The 11565-nt window shown below is 41.2% G+C and overlaps 1 protein-coding gene across 1 annotated transcript in view; it reads left to right on the forward strand.

The window, feature by feature from the left end:
* Nucleotides 1-269: 269 nt before the first annotated feature.
* The window catches only part of kat6a (K(lysine) acetyltransferase 6A), a 20069-nt gene continuing 8773 nt past the window's right edge, over nucleotides 270-11565 (forward strand). Inside the window, exons 1-5 of the mRNA XM_010787207.1 lie at nucleotides 270-553; nucleotides 1932-2044; nucleotides 6487-6602; nucleotides 7144-7285; nucleotides 10612-10787. Coding sequence (XP_010785509.1) covers nucleotides 358-553; nucleotides 1932-2044; nucleotides 6487-6602; nucleotides 7144-7285; nucleotides 10612-10787 — 743 coding nt within the window. The 5' untranslated portion in view covers nucleotides 270-357. The remainder of the gene's footprint in view (nucleotides 554-1931; nucleotides 2045-6486; nucleotides 6603-7143; nucleotides 7286-10611; nucleotides 10788-11565) is intronic.

The following is an 11565-nucleotide window of genomic DNA, read 5'->3' on the forward strand; positions in this document are numbered from 1 at the left end:
ACTTTTGAAACAGGAAGTGAAATAGAGGGATATGAGGCATGGCTAGAATGGGTGATCTGTTTGGTATTTTGAGCAAAACACTTCATAGACATGTTTTTTATATATTTGTATATATCTGAGACCTATGCTATTGCCTAAAATTAGCATGATAGGTGACCTTTAAATGAACATGGGAAATTGTTGAGGGGCAATTTTTTTAACTCAGTCTCTAACTTTCCCCTCTCTCTCCTCGTCAGACCGGGCCGGCCCTTTAAGAAGCTCGGCGGGCGCGGCCGGAGGAAGCGCTCGGCCTCGGCGAACTCGTCCTCCAGCTCGTCCTGCGAAGGTTACCCCGGAGACGACCGGCTGCTGTTCTCGATGCGGGACGACGACGACATGTCTCAGGGCAGCCTGCGGTTCAACAACAAGACCAAAGGCCTCATCGACGCCCTCACGAAGTTCTTCACCCCGTCGCCCGAGGGCCGCAAGGCACGGCAGGAAGTGGTGGATTATTCACAGCAGTGCCGCATCCGGAAGAAAGCGTGTCGTAAAGGAGAAGGAGACGATCGAGGAGGTGAGGACTGGTGGCCATGTCTGCTAAAAACACATTTTACTGCCACTGCACGATGACTTGCAGTCTGCCAATACAAATCTGTGTTTTATGCAAGATGTTGTTTATTTTTGGTGTATTTTTTGACAAAAAAAGAATACAATTTTTCAATAGATGTTTTCATTAAATTACTTAAAGGTGGGGTAGGTAAGTTTCAGAAACCGGCTCGAGTGCACGAAAATTTGAGCAGATTTTTTTCGGCTGCGTATTTTCAAATAGTAGCGCACTAGAGCTGGTTTCTCCATTCTTACCTACCCTACCTTTAACTGACCAAAAATTGCATTAATAAAGGTTTTGTGCTTGACATGGCATTCATAAACGAACACACTGTAAAAAGAATGTTGCAATAGTACACTAACACAATTACACCCTAACCCTAACCCTGAGACTATGAAACTGGCTATAGATTTTAAATTCTAAATCTTAAAAACTTCCACGACATAAATTATTAAAAGTATAATGAGCCATCCGAATCATGACACACACAAAAAACTGCATTTTCATGCAATATTTCTCTATGAGAGGTTGTCAGCTAGCTGCTTTCCTAACAGACGGCCACCCCTGATTGTAGGTCTAGGGTAGTAATGGTGCACAGTTGTTTTGTCATTTTCTGCCTGTGAAAATTGTTGCCTATGCATCGAAATAAATAGCTTTGTAAGATAAAGTGGCCACCTTCAGTTCTCTCTCCGCTGAGCTTTGAGGAGAGCAGCGTGGAAGAGGATACATGTGACAGAGCATCAGGAACATTCACTTCCTGTTTCTCTGGCCCCTCTGTCTGTGATTCAGCAGGTTTATAAACCTGTGTGAATGCAAGTGATGACTCAAAACTACTGTAGCCTATATATGAGTGAAAAGCCACATAAACCACGACAAGATGTGAATATACAGTAAATGTGCCTACGTGGTTAAAAGTCTCAAAATTAGCTATCTATGATTTATTTTACTTGTAATGTGCTATATAAAATAACATTTATATTTTGAGCAATACACTTTAATTTTCTTAGTTTAATGGCTTCATAAGATATGGCAACAGAGATTTAAAAACTTCTCTCAAAACCTCAAAAGAAGCATCAAATGAAAAGAAATACACTTGGTACAACCCTATTAACTACAGGAGGGCAAACTTTATGATATCAAAAAACCCCAAATCTGTCTGATGGTCTTGCTTTTGATAAATTAGCAAAGTCCCCCCGATTTAGAATGAAAATATTAGGGTTAATCTCAGGGAAAGCTGTTGTGTAAATGCTCCAACAATCACTCAAAGTTACACATTTTAGCATTCTGCCTCTCAAACTTCTCACTGGATAAGCACCAATGTTGACTCTGTGTTTGATCCCTGTAGACAATCAGGACGGCAGCGACTGGCGGGACGAGGATGAGAAACTCCCCGGCCACGAGAACCTGACGGAAAAAGACATTGAACTGTTCAGACACATCCAGGAGCTCGCACTGCAGGTACAGACGCAGAATATTAAATGTCTCTGACTGAGCCATGCTGGGTTCATAAGACGTGATATTATAGATGTCATTATTATGTTATAGCGTAGTTGCAAGCATTGTGAACCCGGAAATGTTGAGTGCACACAGTACAGGTTTTATGATAGAAATGAATAGTACGGGTCCCCAACACATAGAAACTGCCGGATGCTAACTTGCAACTGTTGGACAATTAGCACAATTAGCATTAGGCGCTTTCACACCGGAGTACTTTTCCCAGAAATAGTTCCGATAGTTCCTGGGATGTTGCGTTCACACCAAAAAGATCTTTTTTTCCGGGAACCTTTTCACCCCTTTTTAGGGCCTGCTAGAGAGCATGGACTTTCCTAGGGAGAAAAAGGTTCCAATGTCTGATTCTTGGCTGGGCGAATTGCAAACCCTTTTATTTCCCCGCATTATTAGCATTAGGCCAGCGCACCAATGGAGAGAGACTAACTTATGGCAACACAAAAGAAAACGTGGGATCGGTGGAGTGATGAGGAGGTGTCGGCGGTTCTGGCGATTTACCCGGGACATCGGGTGACGATTAACTGCCACCCGAAGTTCCGGAGTCCGGGGGGCTCCCGGACTTTGGGTGGAAGTATACGCCGTGAAGTTGTTTGCGGCCTGCCAGTAAACCCAAAGCAGAAGAAGAAGAAGTGACGTCAGCGGCTTCATTTGCGTAATCCTCCCTCAGGGACTTATTCCGGTGTGAACGCGATTTACTAGATGGTCCCGGGGAAATAAAAGTTCCGGGGACTATTCCTGGGAAAAGTACTTTGTGTGAAAGCGCTTATTAGTTGCGTTAATTGAAATGGATGGCATTATAGCCGATACGATAATACTTTAATGGTCAGATCAAGTCTGAAATTTGACTTGCATCACAGCAGCTCCGTGTGTAACATCAACATAGACAAATNAAACATTTCCAATGACCCTTTAGCGTGTATTTGATCTGGGATTTAGCTCTGTATTTACTGTGAGGATTGACTGATGCACAAAGGAGAGCTTCAGTCTGACTTAATTGAATATGGATCATTTTGAATTTGTTATGGGGGTTATCGAGGATGCTAAATACATTTCTGCCATTTTCAGGATCAAAAATGGCTGTTTGATCCAGGAAGTAGTCATATTTGTACTCTCGGTGCACAGGGCTATATCGGTAATTAATGCTAATCGTGTAAATAGCCCAATATATGCAAGTTGGCATCCGGCCGTTTCTATGTGCTGGGGAACAGTACTATACATTTCTAACATAAAACGTATTAACTCAACATTTGCGGGTTCACAATAGGGCTCTATGGGCTGGCAACTCGACTTTTTTTGAGTGCATCGGAGGAACTGAAAGTCAATAGCCGCGTTCACACCGGAGTACTTTTCCCACTTTAGTTCCGATATAGTTCCGAAATGTCGCGTTCACACCAAAAAGAGCCGGAACTAAAATGAGTTAATGAGAACCTTTTTACCCCCTTTTCCGTCCCTGCTAGAGAGCAGGGACTCTCATGCGGCTCTCTTGTGAGAAAAGAGCTATATTTCTGATTGGCTGGGCGGATTGCAAACCACGCCCCGTAAAACTCAAAAAAAGTGTTGTGAAGCCACCATTTTATTAGCATTATTAGCATTAGCCTTAGCCCAGGGCAGAAACGCAGAGAGATTAACTTATGGCAACACAAAATAAAACATGGGAAGGGGGAGATGAGGAGGTGTCGGCGTTCTGGCGATTTACTCGGAAGGCTTCAGTAGAAGCTGCTGGGAGTCCCAGAAGCTTCTACTGAAGCCAGTCCCCAGCAACCGGGGACTTCCGGCCGGGGATTTTGGGCGGCAGTATACGCCGTGAAGTTGTTTGCGGCCTGCCAGTAAACCCAAAGCAGAAGAAGAAGAAGTGACGTCAGCGGCTTCATTTGCCTAATCCACCCCCAGGGACTTATTCCGGTGTGAACGCGATCTGTTCATCAGAACTAAAGAGTTGTTCATCAGAACTAAAGAGTTCTGATGAACTAAGTTCTGATGAACTAAGTTCTCATGAACCTTTGTGGGAAAAGTACTGCGGTGTGAATGCGCCTAATAGGAACTTGGTCCGAGTCAACAACAGCCAGGTGTTAAAAGGTTCAGGTTAGACGAGCTCTGTGGGATGAAGGCACTTTGTGGGTGGAAAAGTCAATGAGCTGTGAGACCATTGTATTTTATTAAAACATTCATTTGCCATAGATCGTCTGACAGATTTAACATGATATCAGAAGCTCCACCACCATGTGTGATCCACCGCTAAAGGTGGGGGTTCAATACATGCAAATAATTAGGGGTGATTGACGGACCACAACATTACTACAAGAGGAATAAAGTGATTTGGTTATATTGGAAATTTGCTTGAGTTCCACGTTCTGCCTGTGATACTCTCGTGTGTGAAAGAGCAAGGCTCAGTGTAAACATACTTATCATAATCAAGATTAAATTGAATATTTACTCACACACTGTGAAATATGATTAATTTATTTTACTTGTTTTAGATATTACAGTAATCGACTGAGCAGAGAGGGTGATTTATAAGACAAAACAGGTGATTGTGAAACAAAAATCGCCACCACTATTTTCAGCCAAACGTTTTAATTTCCACGTGAAATTGGATTAAATGATCAGCCTTAGCCTTTGCCTTGTCTTAGTTTAGCACAGACACTTGATGTTGATGTCAGAGTACATCCTCTGTAGGAGGCGTGTGGTGCAGTGGGTTGTGCGTTGGTGTTGGGATCAGGGGTGCACAGGTTCAAACCCCACTGCAGTCAGCATGTCGTTGTGTCCCTGAGACACTTCACCCCAAATTGCTCCTGTGGGGATTGTCCACAGTATTGAGTATGTAACAAGTGACGTGTTATGTAATGATGGAGATGATATGGAGCTGACTAAAGACAGAGTAACAGAGCCAGAGCAGTCACAGAGAGGAGATGTAGATTACATTAACGTTCCTCGAGCGGCAGCAGATTGACCGGCTGTTTTTCCAGCGTCACAGGAGCCATATCAAAACACTATCCAACTGAAATGTTCACACCGGTGTTTAAGTGTTGCATGCATGCGGAGTAGTAAACGTTAATGATGTGTGAAAAGGACAGATGTGAGTATCCGGGTTGAGTTGCTTTGGAGTGAAGAACACAATCATCATAAACAGGAAGGGACTTCCAAACTGCTCTCGTGAATCTCTGAGCTCCACTTAAAGCTCCATCGCTAGCAGGTAGCCGCTCTCTCCGAGTGTCATCAAGGCGTGTGACGCAGTGGGTTGTGCATAGGCGTTCGGATCCGGGGGTCACAGGTTCAAACCCCACTGCAGTCAGCATGTCGTTGTGTCCCTGAGACACTTCACCCCAAATGTCTCCTGTGGGGATTGTCCACAGTATTGAGTATATAGGACAAGTCACATGTCATCAAGTCACATGTCATCAAGTCACATGTCATCAAGTCATAGCAAGTGGCTTTTCTCTACTGAGTTAACTAATTCATTGTATGAGCTCGAATGCTCACTGCAGTGGCTCAGGTTTGAGCGCCTGCAAGCCGCACAAAAACGATTGGCACACATTTTCCAAGAGTTTATGCAAACTTAAGAATATTTTGTAACGAGACTAAGGGCTTTACAAACATGATGGCTGCAAATAACTCACATTATAAAGTAAAATAATGATTTCAGAAAGATGTTTGAAATACTTTGACAACAGGAGATCTTGGTAATCTACATATAAAGATATATATATATATATTTCAAACCTTTCAACCTTCCTTTAGTGATAATGCATTTGTTGTTTCAAATAGCTTACTCAAATTAATATTTAGATCTTCGTTAGGGAGTGTCCCAAAAAGTACGACCATTATTGTTTTGTATAAGTTTACACTTTTCAACAATTCTTCCTCGTCATTTTAGAGTTGCAGTTGCTCCCTGGTGTTTTGCTGATAATACTGTTTATTCTTGATTTCCCTTCAAATGAGTAGGGGGTGCGCCCTCTGGTGTTCCAGAGAGAACTGCACCCAATAACACATGGAGCAGAAGCACCTCAGTGCATGCTTCTACCTCACATAATTATAAACACCGCTTCACTGATGATTTCAGATCTGTGTTTTCTAAATTGGGGTTTTGTATTTTGTATTTTGTTGTGTTTTAAAATGTGTTTACATCATGTATGAGGGTTTTCAGTCTGTGCCGGCTATAAGTATGGTTTTATTGTCTCATGCTTTTACATTAGTTTATTTTTGTCTTATCGGTTTTGTCTAAATGTATTTATGTTGTTTTTAAATGTGCTATATGAATAAAGTTTGATTGGATTGGATACCCAAGCTCCTACTTAACCAGGAGGCCCTTTCATTTTAATCTGTCCAATCACTCCGGTTAAAACCTGGACCTGACCTTTTCCTTTTTCCCCTCTCTTCCTTCCCCCAAACAGAAAGTGGGGGTGACGGGGCCACCAGACCCTCAGATGCGATGTCCGTCAGTCATCGAATTTGGAAAGTTTGAAATCCAGACGTGGTATTCGTCCCCCTACCCCCAGGAGTACAGCAGGTAATGAAACACAGAGACATAATGAACTTCAGTCCTCGTAGGCGGAGCCATCAGCAGCAGTGTGATAAAGCTCCATTAGAGCAGAGGAGGTGTTTCTGATTTGCTGAGTGTATTTTTATGTATGTAACATTAAATGTAATTAGACTTACTCTGTTACCAAATGTGCAGCCATTTCTTTATTTTTATTTCAAAGAGGAGTAAATAAAAATCTTACCAACACTTTTAGGTGCACACATATTTATACTAAACCATACAATGTTATTTGCTACTTTCAAAACAACAGCTGTGATATGTTTTAACAACTTTTATTTTGGATAATCTGCTAATTTTGTATTTAATTAAATGAATCCCTTGTCCCGGCAAAAAATAGCAAATGTTGTTATAAAATAGTTTTAGGAAAACCAGCAGATATCCAAATCTGAGAAGCTGGATTCAGAGTTTGCAAATGTCGCTAATGAAAAATAAACAATTGTGAAGACGGCTCCAGCTTTTTACAACTTTTCTGTCACTCACTCCTTCCCCTTCCCTCTGCCCTGTCCAGACTACCGAAGCTGTACCTGTGTGAGTTCTGCCTGCGCTACATGAAGAGCCGCAGCATCCTCTACCAGCACATGAAGAAGTGCAGCTGGTTCCACCCCCCCGCCAACGAGATCTACAGGAAGGAGGACGTCTCTGTTTACGAGGTGAGGAGCTGCTAGCTGCTAATGTGCTAATAATGTGCAAGAGTGATGGAGGATGATAACGCAGTAACCTGCAGTCACTTCTGCATTAATTGCACCTTGTTTTTTACTCTAGCCCTGGTTGTTGCCTCAGACTAAGCAATATGTGACCTGCTCTATCGAAATCAGTCGCATTGACCCGAAGACACATTTTAAGTATCAGGATTGTTTTTATACTCCAAATATTAAGCGAAATATGTCACATTATATAATGACTGTCACCGAGTCATCATTTTGAGAAAAAGGCCTTCAAAGTTTTCTCTTCTCTGGAATCCATTGATCTGATTGATTATTAGCAAATGATCAAAATACTACGGAGGGAAGATATTTTCATTTGGATTGCTGGTCTGCGGGATTGAAACTGGCCCTGATCATACACCTGAGGCAAGATGCTTTAGTCACAGCCTTCAGCGTTGCCGAGAAAAGTTTTATTTGCACTAAACGTATTTTTGATAAAAAAGGCCCCAAGCCGCACAAAACAAACTAAATTTGTTGGTTTCAGAACCGGAAAGTCTTAATACTTTTGAAAAATAAAGGTTTGAGTGGTGCTATTGATGGTGTAAGAAGAATCGAACATTTCCCTTCTACTGTCGTTGACGGAGAAGGCGTCGCGGCAAGGGGGGAGGAGGCCGACTGTAATTACTTACATTCGGCATCTCATTAGTATTTATTGTACCGGTCCCAGGCAATGTCAAAAAAGTAGACTAAAGTTAATTTTTGTTTCAGAACCGAAAGTCTTATAATTTGAACAAAGCCGTTAAGGTCTTACTATTTAATGTTGAAACTTCGGGAACCATTGCCGTATTAATGTTCGGCCGCGTCTGCCTCATTGAAATTGCAGTGTCCGTCCGTATTGGTTGTCGGCCACAAAGAGCACTTCCCAAAGGGGGCCCTTTGTTTGCGGTTATTGAGTGTTTGCGTTTACTAATGTGTTTGTGTGGTGTGAATATGTGTGTGTGTGTGTGAGCGCTCGGAAGAGGCATCTGGTATGTCGTTAGGTTTACTTTTTATAGNAAATTATATTTTATCAAACTGTATGTCAGTGTATCATTTAGCACCAAAACCACCTAAATACATGTTCACATATTTAAGTGTAACGGCCCGTCCACACGGCGGCGTGCGTTGAAGCTTCTTCCCATTCACTTTGAATGGGCTGACGTCACGCTTTGCCGAACTGCATTGTGGTTCCGTCGCTTCGCTTTGCTCCCTTCAAAAGATGAGAAAAGTTCAACTTTTGAAGCTTGGACGAAAGCGTCAGCCAATCAAATCATATGCCAGTACAAGCTCTAGCCAATCAAACCGCGTGCTTGTGTGTCAGGGGCGGGAGATTCATGTGATTGGTTGTTGGTCGAGTTTCAGACACGCCCACCGGCAAGCTTCAATGCACGCTGCCGTGTGGACGCTGCGTGACACTGTGCATCAAGATTTGCGTTTTAATACTTTGCTTATATTTTTGCAGAAGGTTTTACATGGAGTGGGTTTTAGTGTAATATTAAAAGAGTACTTTTGTAGCATTTCCCTCCGAATAATGGTCGTAGGCTTTACTGATGAACCAGAATTTATTCAAACTCCAGACCCAACGTAAGAGCTTGAGCCTCTTCGGGGGGTGCTAACATTTAAATATACAGTCCGTTCTTCTCTTGCTCCGCCGTTACATAGAAGATATTACTTTCTCCGTCACGTTGTTTTCAAAAGCTACAACCACTTCCTGTCAGCCTTGTTAACTCGCCTTCAACATAAAAGCATACAGATGAAACAGGAAGTTCACCTAAATTACATTATAAGATATATATAAAACTGCAACGAAAGCAACAAAAACAATGCAACATCCCCTTCAGTCTCAAATAACACACATTGGGTTATCTTCAACTTTAGTGGGAGCAGTATTTTTACAGGGCATATTATTCTATCAAAATATGCTGCCACTTTAATCTTAAACCAAGATATTTGAATGGGGATATTATAATAGAGTATGCTTACACTTACATATGCACTACACTTTCAAAATTGGTAGATTTGGCTATCCATTAGAAATAGACTGTGGGCTAATACGCACATTCATATATTAATAATTGACAATACTTTACTCCAACATAAAGTATGTTTATTAGTCCATTTCCTAATGGTGTTTAATTAACATCCTTACCAACTAAAGTGCCACCAGGGAAAGTCACTGATGTTATTAGAATAATTAATAATCAGACATTTTCAGTTAAGCTCTTCCTCCGGCTCTCGTAGTGCAGCGGCAGATTAAATTCAGAGTTGAGGTGTCTCCTGTTTTTCTGCAGGAGAGAGCAGGGATACCTGGCTTCCTGCCAGCCTTCCTTCCTCCTTCCTCTTCCTCTTTACGGCTCTTTGTTTCCCTCTCTATCGTCTGGGTCTCCAGAGACACGTCTGAGCTCACTGCCTGACACTAGCTTCTACTTCATTCTCCCTCACTTTGGTCCACAGCAGCTTAAAGATGGACTCCTGGACAGCCCTGTTTCTTCTAGTCATTTATATGGGGGTAGAATTGTCTCAATATTAATTCTGTGAACAGAAAAATAATTGTGTGTAATTGTGTCATTTGTAAATGTAAAACCCCTTCCACAAATGCATTACAAATATTTGCAAACTCTCAAATATGAAAAACAATTGAACACAAATGAAACGCGGACTAAGGACTCGTGCTCTTAATTGGCCGTATATCTATTTCCGAAAAATACAGAGTGACGCGAGCAGATTTAGGTTCCGACCGGCGAAGGTTTGTCTCAAAACTCTGTGTGTAAAAAGACGACTCACGGAGAATTGAGACCACACATTTTTGATCAACAATGCCTGATTAAAAGTTGTAAATGTTAGAGGGATATTCACAAGTTGCTTTTGTATATTTGTAAATTCATTAGTATTCAAAGATAAAAACAATTATTTTTGGAATTACTTTTACATTAGCAATTTCTTTTTTTTAAAGATTTGAACATATTTTTAAGTGGAAGGTGTTTTACATTTACCTTTAAACACGGATTATTTTTCTATTTACACAAATAATATTGAGACAAATCTACCCCCATACATTTAGGAAGCTTTGTGTTGATGTGTTTTTCTCTCAACTTTCTGCCGCTGCTTTTAATTGATGATCACTCTTTTTTTCATGTCCCTTTGTTATTCATGTTTTATTATCTTTGCTTTTAAATGAGTGTTTCTAAAAGCCATTTTATAATATGTTTCTTATTGTCTTTCATTTTTGTAAAGCACTTTGAATTGCCTTGTTTTGAAAGGTGCTATATAAAGAAACTTGCCTTGCCTTCCAGGTTGATGGGAACGTGAGCACAATCTACTGTCAGAACCTGTGTCTGCTGGCCAAGTTGTTCCTGGACCACAAGACCCTGTACTACGACGTGGAGCCCTTCCTCTTCTACGTCCTGACCCACAACGACAGCAAAGGCTGCCACCTCGTCGGATATTTCTCCAAGGTAAGAAGACCATGATGCAGATAAAAAGACATGGGACTCATCCTGACACACATGTTACGACCCTGGTCCCCCATCTTTGTTACGGCCTGGCTCATAGGCTGCAACAAAGATGGGAGACCAGGAAAGTTAAGTGTAACAAAAGCATATTTATTTACAATAACGCAAAAAACAAAGGTCTTCAAAGAAACCTAATAAATGTGGAAGTCAGTTATCAGTAATGATCGCGTGTATGGGTTAGGGCTGCTCGGTTATGGCAAAAATCATAATCTCGATTATTTGGGTCAATAATTGATATCACAATTATTAAAAACGATTATCCATTTACTTTGAAAACATCAATTTATTGGAGAAAAAAAATCTGAACAGTATGTTTTTAACATCTGATTACCCTGAACTTTGAGTATAATTCAACTGAAAAACCAAAAAAAAAAAATTATAAAAAAAAAAGTAATAATAATAAATTAATCGTTTTATTTCGATTACGTTGTTTTCGTAATCGTTGCAAGCCATAATCGTAATCACGATTAAAATACGATTAATTGAGCAGTCCTAGTATGGGTGTGTGAAAATGTGCAGAAACAAAGACGCGGACGTGTCCAACAGAAGAGTGAGAGGGCAGTAAGGGTTGGTGTTGGCCTTTTATGTAGACGGTCCAGGTGTGGCTCATCAGGTTGATCACCTGAAACACAAACAAGAGCCAGCAAGCAGAACACAAAGGCATAGACCCCTAGTGGAGTGGAGGGGGTCGTAACACACATCTTAAAACAACACAGAGGGATATTTACAAAACTT

The sequence above is a fragment of the Notothenia coriiceps genome, unplaced genomic scaffold (genome assembly GCF_000735185.1).
Source record: "Notothenia coriiceps isolate Sejong01 unplaced genomic scaffold, NC01 NC01_scaffold00001127, whole genome shotgun sequence".
Lineage (NCBI taxonomy): Eukaryota > Metazoa > Chordata > Actinopteri > Perciformes > Nototheniidae > Notothenia > Notothenia coriiceps.